This window comes from Drosophila busckii, chromosome 2L, assembly GCF_011750605.1.
Source record: "Drosophila busckii strain San Diego stock center, stock number 13000-0081.31 chromosome 2L, ASM1175060v1, whole genome shotgun sequence".
NCBI lineage: Eukaryota > Metazoa > Arthropoda > Insecta > Diptera > Drosophilidae > Drosophila > Drosophila busckii.
The window spans coordinates 8403858-8422388 of record NC_046604.1 but is presented as its reverse complement, the minus strand read 5'-3'; the positions used below and the strand labels follow the sequence as shown (position 1 = coordinate 8422388).

At 40.8% G+C, this 18531-nt stretch overlaps 3 protein-coding genes across 5 annotated transcripts; all 3 read left to right on the top strand.

Annotated features, from left to right (window-relative positions):
• The first annotated feature begins 416 nt into the window (after positions 1 to 416).
• Positions 417 to 3689, top strand: LOC108594418 (transcription factor SPT20 homolog). The gene is given in 5 exon segments (XM_033294158.1): positions 417 to 1080; positions 1147 to 1290; positions 1355 to 1625; positions 1628 to 1755; positions 1815 to 3689. Coding segments are annotated over 5 exon segments (2454 nt in total). The 5' UTR covers positions 417 to 528; the 3' UTR covers positions 3174 to 3689.
• Positions 3690 to 5776: 2087 nt separating this feature from the next.
• LOC108605028 (protein phosphatase PHLPP-like protein) lies at positions 5777 to 10224 on the top strand. Its single transcript, XM_033294878.1, has 6 exons — positions 5777 to 5858; positions 5905 to 6035; positions 6123 to 6239; positions 6310 to 6463; positions 7049 to 8463; positions 9147 to 10224. The coding sequence occupies exons 2-6, from the start codon at positions 5955 to 5957 to the stop codon at positions 10221 to 10223; spliced, it is 2844 nt and encodes a 947-aa protein (XP_033150769.1). The 5' UTR covers positions 5777 to 5858; positions 5905 to 5954; the 3' UTR covers position 10224.
• Positions 10225 to 14099: 3875 nt separating this feature from the next.
• Positions 14100 to 18218, top strand: LOC108594493 (kinesin-like protein Klp59C). Of its 3 annotated transcripts, none has more exons than XM_017979688.2 (3): positions 14100 to 14302; positions 15097 to 16267; positions 17099 to 18218. In XM_017979688.2, exons 2-3 carry the CDS (start codon positions 15110 to 15112, stop codon positions 18080 to 18082), a joined length of 2142 nt encoding a protein of 713 aa, XP_017835177.2. In that variant the 5' UTR covers positions 14100 to 14302; positions 15097 to 15109; the 3' UTR covers positions 18083 to 18218. The 3 variants fall into 3 exon arrangements, with proteins under 3 accessions (XP_017835177.2, XP_017835178.2, XP_017835176.2); XM_017979689.2 differs by having other exon boundaries at positions 15066 to 16267; XM_017979687.2 differs by lacking the exon at positions 14100 to 14302 and having other exon boundaries at positions 14994 to 16267.
• Positions 18219 to 18531: the final 313 nt, after the last annotated feature.

The window sequence follows — 18531 nt, the reverse complement described above, 5'->3', positions numbered from 1 at the left end:
AGCAGCCACAGCATTTCTGTGGCAGCGACGAGTCGGTCGAGTAGCGAGTAAATTGGAGTCTCTCTGGCCACATTGGTGCAGCAGCGCCCGCGACTAGTTGTAGTGGGCAAAAGCAGCAAAACTCTTTGTGAAGGCAAACACATTAAAAAGCGACAAAAACAACGGATCAGTTGAAACTGAACGCTAAAAACGTGCGTAAGAGTTAAACGCGAATCAAAACGTTCCTACGAAAGCAGTAGGAAGTGAGAGGGAGAGTGGAACTGGGAGAGAGAGAAAGAGAGAGAGAGAAGCGTAAAGCGACATTAATAGTTATTGTTGTTGGTGTGCTTATATTGTTGTTGTGGTTTTTGCACCCACCACACACACATACAAACACAAATACTAAAGCACACACCACACACGTAACTAGAGCAGCAGCCACCATCCATACAAAAAGAAGAAAATACATTTGCTAACAGAAACAAATACACACACACTCTCCAGGCTGGACTTCATAGTAGATGCGTTCGTGCCACAACAACATTGGAAATGATTTGTCCCAAAGACGTGCTGCAGTGGTTTACGACTCTGGAGAGCTACAAGCGCATTGATACCATGTGTTCACTATTCGAAGCCTGCCTGCCGTTTGAGCTGCGCTTCTTGGGCACCTGTCTCGAGGAGCTAGGCCGGCGCGATTCCAGCAAATTGCGGGAGATGGAATTGCGCGCCAATAATCCGCAAGATCTGGCTGTCGACATGTACAACTGCCAAAAGGGCGAACCCACAGACATCAAGCATCGACGCAAAATGGCGCTCTACTTGGCGCTTATCCGTGCCTGCAATCGCAATTGCATTAGCGAAATATTTCGCACGCTTGAGTGTTGGGGCGAAATGGATTTTAGTAGCGTTAATGATAAGGATACATTGCTGGAGCTGTTACTGGTTTATACTATGGCAGCGAAGCATCCGGTCTTTTCCTATCATCAAAATACCAAGTGTGGTGAGATATTGGCCAAGCTTAAGGAATCTGCACAGTTTGAGCAACAGCAGCAGCAGCAGCAACTGCAACAGCAGCAACAACAACAGCAACAACAACAGCAGCAGCAGCAGCAGCAGCAACAGTGCCAGCAGCAACAATGTCAGCAGCCACAGTGCCAGCAGCAACAGTGCCAGCAACAACAGTCGCATGTAGCCCTTCAGCAACAGCAACATCAGCGTCAGCAGCAGCCGCAGCCTGCGTATTATCGCCGCGATATGATACAACTGCCACAAATGCCAAATCCATTGCTCTATGCGCAGACGTGGCCCAAGGTAGCAAAGAGTAAATAGGAAAATGTATACAAATTAACTCATGCTTGTTCTTATTTATTTACAGGACGTTGAGTGCGCGCCTCATTTATTTCAGGCACATATATCCATTCCAGGTGAAACATATAATCCAATGACAACGCCCACTACAGCATGGTCCATGTACACGCCGCAGCAGCCGTCATCTCTGCCCCCACAAAGCTTGGAGCATCAAATGCCACCGCCAGCCAGTTCGCCCATGCTAAGCAGTCAGCAATCATCGCCATCAAGCAGTCGCACCACAAGTCCGCAACGTGAGCGAGTCAACAGCATGCCACTGCAACAGCAGCAGCAGCAGCACAGCAACAACAGATGCGTACACTGACACAAAGTCGCATGAAAAATGTGCGTAGACCTTCAGTTGAAACCACACCGCCACCGCCAGCGTTGAGCGAGCTTAATACGCATCATGTGAAGCATATGGAAGAAGTGCGTCGGCCACTAGTCACATTTACTTTTGATTAATAATGAAATTTGTTTTATTGCAGAATATAATCGACAGTGGCAGCTTGTCCAGCAAAATACGCAACAGTTTTCCGCGCGCACTCCATCAGCGCAACAATGTCAACAATTACATGCAACAACAGCTGCAACAGTCGTCGGTGAATCAGCAGCAGCAACAGCAGCAGCAACATTATCAAGTTAGCAACAATGTGGGCATGAAGCCGAGCAAGCAGCTGGTGCATGCTATGCATAATATGCAGTTAAGTGATGATGGCATTGCGTATCGCAGCAAGAATGTGCCACAAACTGGCAGCGAACCGGGCAGCTCGAATGGCTCGTGTGGTGATATATCGCCACCCGAAACCCCAACGCCGCTGCAGGCGCATAACGCAGCGGGGGCAACAATTGCCATGGTAAACACAGCCATAGCTGGATATCAGCAACAGCAACAGCAGCACCAACAGCAACAGCAGCAACAACAACAGAAGCATCATTTAAGTTACAAACAACAGCAGCAGCAGGTGAATCTGCAGCAGCGCATTAATGGACGCAATGGCGTGGAGAAAAATTTTGCGCAGGCGCAAATGTATGCGCCCAGCAATGCCAGCGATACGCAAGCGTTGCAACAACAGCAGCAGCAGCAGCAGCAGGCATTGCTTATTAGTCCCTCAGCAGTAAGCACGCCAACAACCACAGTGCTGCTGCAGCAGCAACCACCACAACAGCAACAGGTAACAACAAGCGCGTATAATCCAGCCACATATCCATATCATACCGCAAATTCCCGTGGACCGCCACAGACACTAATCCAGACGCATGCGGGTGCACCGCCAACAGCGTTGCATGGCCCGTTTCGCTTTCCATTGCCGCCGCTGCATAACGGCGAACTGCTCTATTCAACATATCCCGCCGCATTAACGTTCACACCTGTGCCTGTAACAGCCACGCCCACTGTTGGTGCCCCCGCGCGAAATACAGTAGTTAGCAGCAATGCAGCTGTTAACGTGCAAACTCAAACGTTACCTGCCACGCCACAGCTGCAACAACAGCAACAGCAGCAGCAGCAACAGCAACAACAGCAACAGCAACAGCAACTGTTGGCGGCTACAGTGGCAGCAGCAGTACCTTATACGACGCTGGCGCAAAAGATTATCTCTTGTTACAATTGCGGCTCGCAGACGCATACGGGACGTGAATGCCAGGATGCATCCATGGAGGATGTGACGCGCAGCGCCACCTATAAGCTGGACTATAGCACAACAACGAATGCGCATAGCGGCAACATTGATGCCAGCATGGAACACAAGGATATGGGAATGGCTATGCCCATGCTCAAAAGTGCAGGAGTGACGACACCAACGGCAGCAACAACAGTCGCCGCTGTGACCAGCATGGGCAAATAGGGCATGTTGAATATGCGGCAGCATACACACACACATACATATATGCATAATTAATACTTATAAACCAGCATACATTATTATATATATATCTATATATATGGAAACAAATAATACTTGCTAGTAAGGCTATATGCAACATTTACTACGAATGTCAAGTGCGGAAATCAAATTTCACGCCTTAGCCCACAAACCCACAAACAAACACACACGTCTCTTAGCTCGTTAAGAACCTTTGTCAAGTTGAAACACTAATTTAAAAAGAAATAATTAGCTAACCAGGGATATTAATTGCCGACAGTACATGTGTATACAGTAAACTGTAGTCATACTACTTATCTAACATATACATATATATTCCCACAAAATCAACTGAAAACTGAAAACAAAAAAGAAAACAAAAAAAATGAATACTTATAATTAAGTTGTATGTAAAAAATAATTAGCTCGAGTTAATCAGAAACGCAGTTTTATTTAGCCTCACTTAAGCTTAGTGCAAAACAAAACAAAACAAAACAAAACAACAAAAAAAAACAATTCATAAGTATAAACAAACAAAAATGTGAAAGAAAACAAAAATCAGCAAGCAATTATCAAAAACAAAAGAACAACAAATTTAATGACATTTGTAAAGCATCTAAAGCAAAATGCATAGGACTACACGTAACGTAAGCTTGCGCACGTCAACACTATAATTTTAAGCATAAAACATAATGTAGCGTTATATTAAATATATAAAGAATTACAAGCAAGCAAGCAAGAAATAGCAACATTAGCAAAAACAGTTAATATTATGCAAAATGTGTATAAACAATTGATCGTAGTTAACGTTAACTATTATTCTAATTGTAATACATTACGTTTACTTTATTTTTTTTTCTCCACCCCACTCTATTTCTCTCTCTCTCTCTACCTAATTAGTTACTATTTATTTGCTGCGTCCTTGTTTAAATTGATTTTTATTAGAATTAGTTCATAAACTGTATTTTTTAAATATATAAACATACATACATATAACTGCATTATGGCAAACAGAATTTATATAAATAATATTTATATATAAATAACATTTCTTGTGATTCATATGTATGTAAATTTTTAAACTTGACCCCCTCCGTATACAAACTTTATCCATACGTATAGAAATTATGAAATTGTTTGCAGTCAAGTTTCGAGATCCATATTATGTTTATATACTGATCACTCCAAACTCGCCCACAGTTAAACAAAAAAGAATCCATGTAATTACCTGCGTTTTGGTTTCTTATGTAAAAACGTTGTTAACCATTTTTATCGAAGCAAACAAACAAAAGTTACACAAGATTCAGTAAAATAACAACAAAAAAAGAATAAATTCCAAAACAAAAAAGTTAATCTAATATACAACATTATTATGAGAGCGTTGCTGCCAATAAATGCAGTACAAAACAATTATTATATTTCAGTGAAAAATAAAACAAAAAACAAATTGTTTCTTAAATTCGTGTAAAAAACACAAAGCTACATGTGCAATGTTTTTTCTTTTTTCTTTAACAAACAAAAGATGAATTCATTTCTTAAGCCAGGTGATCCAACTGACACATTCACTGTTATAAAGATGTGCCAATTTGATGAGCGGATAAACACACACACGCATACATGTATGTGCGTGTGTGTATGTGTGCTGAGGTAACAGCCTGTATGGTGGATATTGGATGTACGCTCTTGAAAATTATACAGGGCAATATGCTAGAATGGTGAGCTGCAAAAATAACGCAACTTCATTTACAGTGAGTATTCGCTAAGAAGTCAATGATCACGAAACGCATTTTGACAGTATTCTTTAATGGCGAGGTCTAAACTACAACTAAATATTTCTGGAAAATATTTATACATAAATTCAGGTGAAATAATTTCAGTTATTAATGATTAGGATTACAAGGAATTGAAAACTAATTCGCAACTATTTGACATTATTAGATAGTTTATATTTTTAGTTTATTTTCAACAATAAAATATTATTTAAGCAATCTTTCTTGTAAGAAATGTGTATTAGTTTTGTAGAAAAATAATTCAAATTTATATAAGATAAAATTATAAAATAATTTGAAAACAAAGGAAGCCCGAAGAAGTGTAGCTCAGCCTTAAAATGAAAATAATTTAATAAGTAATTAATACAATTATTATTTAACAGTTATGTTTTAAACCAAGTTTAATTTTTAAAGTGTGACTTAGTTACTACTGTACTTACCAAAACTTGGATATCGTAGTTGCGCCAGTGTCTTTATACCTACGAATATTGCAACAAAAGCTTCAAAAACATGCATTTATACATATGTATGTATGTATGTGTGTTTGTATCTGTGTTTTTGAAGTTTGGTGGAGTGTATTGCTGAGGAAGCAACCGTCACGTTCTCTGAAGCGTATCAGTTTTGACTACTCTTAACGGCAAGTCGACTTCAGTTGAGCATAGACTTGAATCCGGTGTGGACGCAGTTAAGAATACATTATCAAAAATTGTTACAATTTTCAGCAGTGTTGACATTAATTAAAGTGTTTTAAGATTACACAAAAGTAAATTCTATCTTTATAGACTTTTCTCGAGACATACTATATAAGTTAACTTATACATTTCAAAAATATATTTTCTGTGGCCCATGTAGTAAATTTGAGTTTGACTTGAGCGTGTTCGTTCATGCATGCTGTGTGGTAAGTTGCAAGTTGTTTTGGAGCTCCCACCTACACTTACACACAGACTTATAACCATAGCAAGTTTTGAGAAAAAAACGAAAACATCTATAAGCCATGCTAAAAGCCACAAAAAAATCCACCACGGTAAACAAATCGAAATTAAAAGTTGCTGCCAGCAATGGCCACGAGCAAAGTGCGTGTAACATAAAAAACAACAACAACAACAACAATAATAATGTCCCAGAATTGACTATGAAACGTGCCTCCATCTGTGGCAAGCAGCAGTTGCAGCAACTACAGTCATTGGAGCAACAACAAGGCAGTGATAGTCCACCGCTTAAGAAGCTCAGCTTGAAGGGCAACCAACTGTGCGGCAGCATTCTGATCGACAACTATAACGTAAGTCAAGAAGCTATAGCACGATATAAACAACTCTTGATTTGACATGTTCTCGAACTCATTGTATTAGTACTTGACCCAGTTGGAGGTGGAAGAGAATGAGATGGAAGTGCTAGATCTAAGCACGTTGGCACAGTTGGAGACATTGAAATGCAGTCGCAATAAACTAATGGAGCTCATTTTAAATGGCACTAGTCTACAGACACTCATAGCGGATCATAACTGTATGTATATTGGGCAGCTAAAGCGGTTTCAAATTCTAGTTGCTAAAAAGTGTTTGGTATATAATCGAGTTTAACTTTCACTAAGATTGCCGGAAGAGGAAAGAACTCAAAAATTCGATAAGAATAAAATTTAAAAAAGAAGTTCAGCTGTTGGGGATAAAAGATGAAAGTGGTTTTGTTATAGAGTACCATAATGCGATCGTATCAACCATACATTAATTTTATTAAATCTAATTAGTCACATTTGAGTTTAAAGAGTACATTATGCTTATGAACTGATAAATGTTTTTGTTTATTTGTTGCTGGTGGTGTCATAATTTGTTTAGCTTAAATGAGAGCGTTGCATTAAGAGAGCGAGCGAGAGCATGAGAAAGAGAGCGGGTCAAATGTAACAGCTTGGGCATTATGCGTAAAGCATGTGTGTAAGCGAGTAGGCAACATGTTGCTATCAACACAAAAGCCTCTCAGTTTCTAAAGAGCGGAAGTGTTGCGTAGCGCTGTACAGTTTTGAAAGCACTGTGTTTCAAACTTTAGCTGAATTTCATATTTGTAATTAATTGATTAATAAGCACATTTATTTTCTAGGCTTGCAGCGGTTATCCATATGCAAGACAGTGCCTTTAAAACTGGAACACATAGACATTTCACATAATTACTTTAGCGAGCTGCCCGCATGGATTGGCAAGTGCGAGGCTCTGAACTCATTGAATGCAGCACACAATCATTTGAACAACATCAAGGAGCTGCTAAGGAACTACCAAATTGATAGCCTGCGCACACTTGACATATCCTTTAATGGGCTGCAACAGCTGGAGAACTTACCGGAGGCTTTTAGCAGCGTGACGCAGTTGCAACTGCAAAGCAACGAGCTGCAGCGTCTGCCGGATAATTTCTTTGCCGTTACGCATGCGCAGCTCAAGACTCTAAATGCCGCCTGCAATCGACTCTCGGCTTTGCCACGCTACGAGCAGAACAACAGCGCAGCCTTGGAGCAATTAACACTGACAGCCAATCAGCTCAACGACAGCATATTCGATGCTCTGCTGCATGCGGGCAGATTGAAGACGCTGCGCCTGGCCTACAATCGCATTGGGCTGCTGCCGGCGGAATGTGTGCGCAATTGGCCAGAGCTGAGCGTGTTGGTTTTATCCGGCAACATGCTGCAACAGCTGCCGGAGCAGGTGTCCACGTTGAGTCAGCTCAAGGTGCTGCGTTGCTGCAACAATCTGCTGCTTAGCACGCCGCCGTTGGCGAAGCTAAGCAAGCTTAAGATTCTGGATCTGGCGCACAATCATCTGGATCGCATAAATCTGTTGTCGCTAGTGCCGGTGCGCAATCTCAAGCATTTGGACCTGTCCGGCAATCTGCAGCTGCAGGTAGATGAGCAACAGATGAAGATGTGCCAGACGCAAAGCCAGCGTGTCTGGAGCTTGGTGGATGTGTCTGGCAACAATCGAGAGGCTCTGCCCACTTGCACACGTCGTGTGCCCGCGGAGTCTGGTAAACAGCTCAAGGGCAAGTCGGCGCCTTGGAGCGTGGGCTTTGCCGAAACGCCAGGCGACCAACGCAAGCTGCTTGTGCGTCAGCTGCGCTTTGCTCACTTCAATAGTCCGGATGAGGCGCTCTTTGGCATGTTTGAATCTGCAGGCGATGCGCGCATAGCTCAGCAAATGGCACAGCTTGTCCCAGGACTGCTCAAGCAGGAGCAATCTCTTAAGGAAACCAATTCCAATGATTACATGAAGTATACCCTGCTGACCGCACAGCGCAAGAGCGGCGGCAGTGCTCACAGTGCAACGCTCTTGCATTTGATTCGCATGCCCTCCAAGGTGCGTCCACTCAAGTCCAAGCGCTATGTGCTGCGCATGGCCAGCTTGGCTGGCTTCGATGCCTATCTAGTGCGGCGCACCAATCATCTGTATCTAACTGAAAATGCCGTCAGTTCGGGTAAAAATACGCGCCTTCAGTCCCATGCTCTAAGCGAGCCCGATATTTTAGAGGTGCGTACATATGTATTATATATTTTATTATATTTTAGAGTTACGAAGTTTAGAATATTCTATAGGTTCGATTCAATTAGTAAGAAATTTATGTTTGTTGCAGTCGAGAGACGATTCCAAAATGTAGTTCTGATTAAAAATCAGATACAAAATTTAGGGCTACATTATTTAATGGAAACAATTCAGTCCTAACATATTATTTCCAAGCCTTAGCCGATTATACTTTGCAAATACATCATCAAGGGTGTCATAGATATTTTTAGAAATAGTAGGCTGCATTTAATCAATACCAAATCGTAGGAGGTGCAGAACTCTAAAAGAGTTCATTGTTAAGAAAATTAAGTTGCGATGTTACCATTCAGACTATAAAAAGAGGAATCTGTGCCTCCTAAAAGGAGCTCAAAGTTCTTTTCAGGTCAGTTGAGTTTAATTTGGATTCTGTGGCACCCTAAAATAATTAATCAGACTTATTCTATAGTATTAATTCTAAATTTGGAAATTATTATTCAAATTAATGAATTAAAGTTACATTTTTATTTTAAGATTATTATATTCAAGTTTTTTTTTTTAGAATATTTAATATTTGAATTGGAAACTGAATATTACAAAATGCTCATTAGTATGCGATAGTTTACTTTTAGTAGCAATCCGTATTAATTTTAAATAAATTCACTTAATTACAGTTAACTCTCAGCAACGATGATGAGTACCTGGTGGTGGCCAACAATGAGCTCTGGTCAGTCATGGATATAACCCGAGCAGCCCGTGAGCTACGCAAGGAGGATAATGCGCTGCTGGCCGCCAAGCGATTGCTGGAGATAGCGCAGAGTTTTGGAGCCACTGGCAATCTAAGCGTCATTGTGCTGCGCTTCAGTCATCTAAGCACGGATGTGGATCACTTGATACGTGAACTCAAGCAGAGTGTGCGCAAGAAGCCGCCGCTGGTGGCGCCCAGTCCGCCTTGTGTGTCGGTTAGCAAGCGAACCTGTTGCGATCGCAGCAATGCGTGTAGGCATCGCGCGATGGAGCAGGAGCTGCTGACGGGGCGTTCCTCGCCCAGTGGCCAAAGCAATCCAGAGCTGCTGGGCAAGGAGCTGAAAGCCGTAGCCAAGGATGAGTTCATTTTGGCGCATGCGCGTGTGCTGCAAGAGGAACAGCAGCTGGAGATGCTGGATGAGACCGAATCTGTGCTCTCGGAGGAGCAATTCAAGTGCTGGGAGTATATGCTGGAGCAGAACACACAACTGCTCTTCGACAAGGAGCTAAACACCATATCGAAATCGTTTACAAAACAACGTCTGCCCACAGCTAAGCTGACCACTGCCGATTGCAATGATCTGAAGTCCAATCTCATACGCAATGTGACCAACAAGTTCATTTCGAGCAGCACGCCGCAGTTGCCACAGCCTCTGTCGCCGCTTGGCGCCAACTATCAGCAGCCCAAGCAATCGCTCACCGATCATTTCGGCAGCATGCGCTCCTTTCAGCAGTCGCACACCTTTGGCTACAATCTCTTCGATGGCAAATTGCGCGAGAGCCCAAGCTCAGCTTATTCCAAATTGGGCGGTGGTCCACATGCCGCCTACTTTGGCTCGCTCCAACGGCGAATGCCCAGCAACTTGGAATATGACTTCCCAACTGCGCAGGAGCGAGATCATAATATTTTGGATGAAGAGGAGTTGGATGAGGATGGGGATGTTTATGCTGAGCATGAAAGTCGCATGCGCAAGTATTGGGGCGTGGCAACGACAGAGCTCTAGAGCTGGGTTTGTTTTAAATTTAGTTTTTGAAATACTATACATGCCTTAATTATAAGTATTACATTTATTTCAAATAAAAACGACAACTTTAAGAAACTTAAACCATAAATCTTTTATAAACTGTGGCTACGAAATATTAGGACGAAAGTCTAGTTATAAGATAATTATAAAGATATAATTTAATGCTGGTAAAATTTCTCATTTCAAGGTATGTGGTTTCGTCAACTCCTTCGATACTAGGAGTCGATATTTTATGAAAATAATTACTTTGTGTATCTTCAGTTACGAGCTCTTTGGACTTACACTCCTCGCCACGTAAATAGGACACACATCTATAAAATGCTAGACGCGTAATGTAATATTTATTTTCTTGTTCTAATAAATTGCAAATTGTTTATTCTTGTTTTTATATCACCAGAATGGTGAAAAGTGTTCTGATTCATTTTGAATTATAAAATATAAATTTAAACCCAAAAAACTCGATATTGATTTTTAAAGTTATAATTAATTATAAAGAGTACATTCGCGGATATATACAAAATAATACATATAATTCATACATGGGAAAATTAATTGTTTATGTGAACTTGAAACAAAAGCTTCTAAAAGATTGTCTAATTTACTTATTGTTGAGCCATTGTTAAAAGCGACATAAAGTAAGCTTACTAATATTGTTAAGTGAGACAATAATATAAATTTGGTTTTTATTGAATATTGAATAAAATGTAATTATTAAATATAAAATTAAAAAAGGTGACTGCAACCGACAATTCCGCTATTTAGAATGGTCACTATGAATCTACAACAAATTCACATATATAAATTAGACTATTGCGAGTGCTGTAATTTGTTTTCATTTTGAAGCTGTGCCAATTAACAACAGTATTAATCATTTGCACTAAATATACAGAGTTCTCAATATTGAGAATGCTTCATAAGCACAAGTGCTGTTCCTAATAAATGCTTCCAAGTGCCCATTAAAATTAAACAGAGTAAAACTGAATTTAACAAGCGCACTCTAGAAAAACTCACCCACATCCACATAGACACATGTATAAGGATAAGTCGCATTTCCCGTATTTGTGGGAGTCAGTGAGGCGCATAATTCATGTCAATATCAGAACTCATTTGCTTGTGGTTGTTTTTACGTCCTTGACGCGCGTTATAAAATCAACTCGACGCCAACGACATCAATAGAAGATTGGATCTCGCAGTTGCCAAAGTGATACACGAAAAGAGAGACAGAGAGAGAGAGAGAGAGAATTACGTGTGGCTTGCTAATCATTTGGAGTCGCTCAAGTGTGCTGCCGTTTTAGGCCACGTTAGCAGCGCTAACAAGGCTGAAATGTATGGAAACTTGTGTGTTTTGAAGCAACATCCGTTATTGAGAATATCAAAGCCGTCGCAGTTGGCAAATTTTAATTACTTTTCGGTCTGCGCTGCATTTAGCCTCATTTATTTCCACTTGTTGCCCAACAGTTAAAAGTTGAAACAAAGTTGAACTGACAATGGCATTTTCATTTCCATTTTCATTTTCATTTATATTTTCATTTTTCTTTTTGGGCGCATTTTACACTTGAAAGACTTGCGTTGATGTCTATCACAATGCCCATTACAACTTATTGCTGTGGCTACTTTTAATACACTAAATTAACTTTCTAGGGTGGCTTAACCACACCACGGCACAGTCCACCCACCGCACCACATCCGACCACGACCACCCATTAGCCCCACCAGCAGCATTTACGATTTGTCACTTGTCTACAAGCGAGACGCGAATTTTATCTGCCGTTTATCTCGCTTCGCATTGATAAATAGCTTTGTGGTAATTAATTTGGCTTGAATGAAGTGAAGCGTTGAACACAAGCAACTGATATGTATTTGTATTTGTGTCTGTGTATGTGTGTTGTTATTTAATTGTGCATGCATTAAGGTTTAATATGCATTTATAGCTAATCTCGTTAGAGTGTTAAATTTAAATCCATCAAAGCTTTAATTGCGGACAGTGTGAAAAATTTAACTACCTATTAAGTAGCTTAAGTGAAAATGTTTTAATAAGATTTTTAATTATATTTTAGTCCGACAACAAAAATATATATATAAATGTATAATTTACAATTTACTTAGTAAAAGGATGCGAAATTTTTATTTGCGAAATTGGTTTTTATGTAGTGAATATGTATACAAATTTAATATAAATATATGCAACATACTATAGCGTTACTAGGGACGGACCTGTAGGCAAGATAGAGCGTTACTAGGGACGGACCTGTAGGCAAGATAGTTGGATAATCAACACCTCTAGTTCTAGATGATATCTACAAGTTAGCAAAGTATAGCAGGCATTCTAATGAACCTGTGTGTTCCTTATGTGTTCTTGTTTATCTTATGTGCTCGGATTTATTACATGAATCAACAATTAGTCTTGTTATTCAAAAAAATTAAATACATATATTTGCTGAAATATACAAAAATAAAATTCAATGCAAGCTTCATACGCTTCATGGGAAATTTTCAATATTTTCAACATTTAGACTTTGAAATCCATAGATTGCTTTAAGCTCGACGCTTACATAAGAATGAATAATTTTATAATTAAAATCCCAAATTAAATTTAGATGGGACCTTTCCTTATTATTTGAGAATTTGCTCATAAATTTTGTGGATTCATTTCATAAAAGCCTCTAAAGTTTGTTTTTTTTTTCAGGCTTTTGAATTGAATTGGTAAATATACACCAGAGGGTCAAATCTTGTTATCCTCCGACATAGGATGTGATCAATTCAAAGTTAGTTTGGCTTGCGGTTCAGAATATGAATTCATTTTGATTTCACTGGATCTTACTAAAGCAACAACAGTTTCTGCCTGGTTTATTACTTAATATTTAGCTGACTATTATAATTAGCTGACTTCTTAGGCTATGTATAACGTGATGATTTTTAGAAAAAAATTGGAATATCCTTATCATTGAGTTTCTCTTAGCAGCTCTAAAATCACCTCATACGTAAGTAAGTAAGCTTTTAATCTATCATAAGTAAATTCCGTTGTGCGGCAAGTCTTGAGCCAAACCATCAGGCAACTATAAATTCAAATATTTTGTACTTCTTGGGCCGGAAATGGTTTCACCTTACGAGAGTGCGCAAGCCAAGCTGAGCACACATCCTGCAACATCTCAGACACCTCAAACTTTTCTCATTATATCCACACACACACATATATGTATGTGCACACTTACAAGTTGGAAACTTTTAGCTGAGGCAGTACTGCTGCTGCTGCTGCTGTTGCTGCCACAATGCGAGCGAACGCATCGGCGCTTTCAATGACTTCCGTCATCACCAACACACTCGACGTGTAAATTTGCATTTGCTTCTAATTACGTAGAACAGCACGTGAAAGCAATTGGTTGAGGCCTACAGCGGCAGATGCAGGGTGCTTTGCCCGCATCGGGATGCTGCCAGTGTCGTTGCCAGTGCCGCTGCTTGTGGCAATTGCAATTTAGAATTTCAATTATATTTATATTTTTATGAGGGCTGCCACACTCACACACGAAACGGAAACACTACAAATCAAGTGTCTTGCACGCAAATTTCCTTTAATTAAAACTTAACTTTTAAGACTTTATCTAGGCCCTTGTGTGCGCCCACACACACACACACAAACACACACACTCTTGATCGACTAACAAACTTCCAACTTGGCACCTACTCCAACTATAGTTGTCATCAGCTTAGTTAGTTTTCTTGCTTGTTGTAGATTTCCATTGCTTAATTGCTTTAGATAAAATTAAGCATATACCGAAATTTATATTCAATAATTTCAAGCCCTCTGAATTTGTTTTAAATTTACTCGAAACTTCAGCAGGCGCTGACAGTTGTCAGGGCTTAAACAATTTTTGTTTTCAATTGCCTTCAACAGTTACACATTTACACTTAATCAAAATAAATGTGCCCAATCGTGGGAAATTGGCAAAGAAAGAACAGTAAATTGAAAACGAACGGAAGCCATCAAGTCGCTCAAGAGCAAAGTTGCTAAAGGTCGTGGAACAAAGCAGGGAAGCAAGCCGCAGTAGCCCAAGCTTATTGTAAGTTAATTAGGCATAGTGCCTTTAATACGAATCAGCTGTCAATCAATTGAAAGTCATACTTGCATTTTGCATATACGTATACTTAATATGTTTAGTTACTAGAGCAAGCAAGCAGAGCATCTATGCCCAGTATATTTCTTATAAATTTGCATTGTTTATTCTATTAATTTAGTATTGAATGTTAGTAAAAATATTAAATGGAATTTATTGTGTATCCAAGCGCGTATTTCGTAGAATCAATTGCTTCTTGTTTTTTCATCTCTGTACAAATAGCCATGAGGCTTGGAAAATCTTTTGAAGAAACTCAACTGAATAATATGAGTTAAAATATTTTTTTTGTGTATTATTAACTCGCAGAAAAATTTAAGAAAAATGTATAGCGAATTAGATTTTGAATTTTTTTTTCATATCTATTTACATTTAATTTGACTTTCGAGTTTTAGAATTCTTAACTGAAACTTAAGTTTAATGTTTACTTACAATTATATATCTCAATTTAGAAGTTCATCTTCATTGAATTATAAATGACCAATTAATTTCAATGACGAACTTCTTTGAGAGCGATCACTGAAAAACTTTGCAAGACAAACGAGTTATTATTTTTTATACTTTGCAATAACTGTCTATTTGGAACAAGCTAACTTAACATTCGCTTTGTAATTTTAATCATACAGTATCTTTTTAAAATTGTTTGTGAAAATTTGTTTTACTAAATTTTTAATACAACGTCCAACCTGATATTCAACTAAATAAGTAACAGTGGCTTACTGTGCTCATTGCAATTTTTTCAGAAGCCAGCGCTATATGGAACTGATAAAGACCGGTCAGGAGATCAACATCAAGCGAACCAACGGATGCATACACCCGGCGACAGTTGTCTCACTTCATCACGAGCAGCAGTGTGTCACCGTTGAGTGGTCCGAGCAAGAGCAGCTCAGAGGCAAGGAGATTCCCTGGAGCGCAGTGCTGCAACATAATCCCAGCATAGCCGACCAGCTGCATTTGGACCAGGACAAGCTACAAGTTGTAGTACGCATAGTGCCCACAATAGCAGCAGCCACGGCGCCACCAACACCCATCAACCTCAGCATGTACAACAAGAAGCCGGGCAATAGTCCGTACAACAGGCGCTTGCGGCCAGCCCTGGCCAATGCCAATGCCAATTGCAAATCCACTAACAGCATTAAGCCTGCTTCACTCATGAAGGCGTCAAACAAGGCGCTGGCCAACAAGAACTCGCCGCTGAAGCCCAATCAGCTCAAGGCCCTGCCGAAAAGACAAGACTCCAATACCATGCCCTGCTCGAATGTCGTGCACGTCGTGGAGCGTCTGAAGGAGCAGCGTGAGCGTCGACGCGCACTGCAGGCTGAACAGCGACGCGAGAAGAATGTGCTGATGAGCAAGGATCCGGACAATCCTAACTGGGAGGTGGCTCTAATGGTGCGTGAATATCGCGATCAGCTAGTGCTGCGTCCTTTGCGCAACATCAGCCCACGTGGCGCTCGCACCCAGCAGATCACGGTCTGTGTGCGCAAGCGTCCCATGAGTCTGCGTGACCGCGAGGCGAAGAGCGTTGACATTATCTCGGTGCCCACACTCGATTCGCTCATAGTGCACGAGCTGCGCAACAAGGTGGACTTGACAAAGCTGCTGGATCATCATCGCTTTCGTTTCGACTACACCTTTGACGAGGGCTGCAGCAATAAATTGGTCTACGAGTATACGGCGCGTCCGCTCATCCGTACCATGTTCGAGGGCGGCAACGCTACTTGCTTTGCCTATGGTCAGACAGGCAGCGGCAAGACCCATACCATGAGTGGCGAATTCAGCGGCAAGTCCCAGGACTGCACCACTGGAATTTATGCTTTGGCTGCACGCGATGTCTTCGAGATGCACAAGAAGGATGTTGCCCACAAGGGAGCCCAGATCACTTGCAGCTACTTTGAGATTTATGGCAGTAAGGTATGCACAACAGACATAAAACGTATATCGTTCTTTTTATTCATTAATTTAAGATTGCAAAAGATAATGGGCTCAGAAAGTTTTAGTAGGCAATATATCGTTGATAGCTGAAAATGTCTAGAAACAAAATTGCTCTGCTATGAGAATTTTAACTCGTGCAATAATTCTGTGGAAGAATACTACTAGTAGATACTACAATCTGATTTTATCATACAGATTTACATTTCGAGAAGAGTCTTGTCATTTATTCATGATTTACTTTTTTTTTTAAAGATACTATAAAGCGTACTATAGCATCACAGTTATGGAATGTGATTAAGCCTAATGAGGAGTTAACCCAGTAGGTTAACCAAACACTTGCTGACGTAGTCGCCTTAAGGGTTTAGCGGATAATAGGCCTCTTGCTAGCAAGCTGGAGTGCCCCATCAATTTGTCCGTGTATCGGCTTGTGTGTCGTCCAATTTGTTCCTCCACTGTCTAGAGCTTCATATATCTGTGGAGTGTAGAGCCTCGCACATACCAGGGGCAGTCTGCAATCTGGATTCGTTTATAATTTGACTTTGCCCAAATATTGCCATATTGGCAAGATACAATGTACATATACCGCCCATTTGCACATAAGCGCAAAGTGCCCTTAATCAGCCAGCGAAGTTGTTGGATCCTGTGCTTATATCTTTTTACCGTAGAAATGGTCAAAACTCAACATTGAGGATCAAATTCAAGTCCCGACAAGACCATGCCTAGACTGAGGAACATCTTTGAATTTAGAGAACTTTCTTACAAACAAATTATAAGGCATAACAATCTTGATCTATTTGCTTATTGTTTTAGGTATTTGATTTGCTGGTGCCTGGCAAGCCGCAGCTGCGCGTGCTGGAAGATGGTCGCCAGCAGGTGGTCATAGTGGGCCTGACACGTACGCCCGTCTCCAAGGTGGATGAGATAATGCAGCTCATCGAGCGTGGCAATCGTGTGCGTACGTCGGGTCAGACCTCGGTGAACATAAAGTCCTCCCGCTCGCATGCAATCTTCCAGATTGGTTTGGTCAAGCCTGGCGATTGGGAGCCTTGTGGAAAATGTTCCTTTGTGGACTTGGCAGGCAATGAGCGTGGTGCGGATACGCAGTCGGCCAGTTTGCAAACACGTCGCGAGGGCGCCGAAATAAACAAGTCCTTGCTGGCGCTCAAGGAGTGCATACGCGCTATGAGCCGCCATTCTACGCATTTACCCTTTCGTGGCTCGAAGCTGACGCAGGTGTTGCGTGATTCGTTCATTGGCGGTCAGCAGAACAAGACTTGCATGATAGCAATGATCTCGCCTGGCTTGGGCTCTGTGGAGAATACGCTAAACACATTGCGCTACGCTGATCGCGTGAAGGCCTTGGTGGCCAAGGAGGATGAGCTTACGCCCATGCAGCAGCTAAAAAAAACTCCACGCTACAGTCCTGAGTACAACGGTACGGACAATGATTCTGTATCGTCCTACAACGAAGCAGACAAGACTGTCGGCAAGGGAGAAATGGAGGCGTGTGACAGCGTTTACAATATTGATCTCAAAGAAGATTCTCCCGAAATGCAACTAATGGAAATAATCGTGCAGCAAGAGGCGCTTTTCAAATTCGTGGGGGATTGCAAGCAAAACTTTGATCAAATTGTGAACAGCCTGCCGTTAGAACAGAACGAGAGTCTGCTCAAGTATGTGCAGGATGTGGAGCCAGCGTTCGAGGAAATGAAGCAACTAGTCGAGCAGGCCCAAAGCCTAGTTGCCAACTTCAATGCCCTGCAATATGCGCAAGGCGACAACAAGCAGCAGTAGGTTGCACACACGAACCGATAGCCAAAGACATTGCAAGCGATATTTTATTTTTTACCATCTCATGTATTATTTCTTGTTTGAGAGTCAACAGCAATAAATGAATTCGACAAGCGTCTCGTTCAATAAAACTGTGGTCACTGGCAAATTTACACTTTATTCATAAATATGTAGACATATTATAAGATACGTGATATTTGAGTTACTACTACACTCCCCTATGGGAGTGTAGAATTATGCTTAGAAGTAGAACTAGAAATAGAAAATGTTAGCCCGAATACCTTAGATGGTAATTGTTTTTATTAAGTCTATAAAAAAAACTATTGATATATTTAATCTTTCAAGACATCAATCTCGCTGATAAAGTTTAGAATTCTCAAAATCTGCAAGTGTTCTCAAGATTTTAGTCTAATGGTATTGAATTTTTATATTAGTTCTTGTAATTTGATTAC

Excerpts from the sequence above, each read along its gene's own strand:
- LOC108605028 (XM_033294878.1), top strand. The coding sequence starts at position 5,955 with ATGCTAAAAGCCACAAAAAAATCCACCACGGTAAACAAATCGAAATTA. Across the intron at positions 6,036-6,122 it reads GCAATGGCCACGAGCAAAGT|CAGTTGCAGCAACTACAGTC; the intron begins GCGTGTAACATA and ends TGTGGCAAGCAG. Across the intron at positions 6,240-6,309 it reads TTCTGATCGACAACTATAAC|TACTTGACCCAGTTGGAGGT; the intron begins GTAAGTCAAGAA and ends TCATTGTATTAG.
- LOC108594493 (XM_017979688.2), top strand. The coding sequence starts at position 15,110 with ATGGAACTGATAAAGACCGGTCAGGAGATCAACATCAAGCGAACCAAC. Across the intron at positions 16,268-17,098 it reads TTGAGATTTATGGCAGTAAG|GTATTTGATTTGCTGGTGCC; the intron begins GTATGCACAACA and ends TTATTGTTTTAG.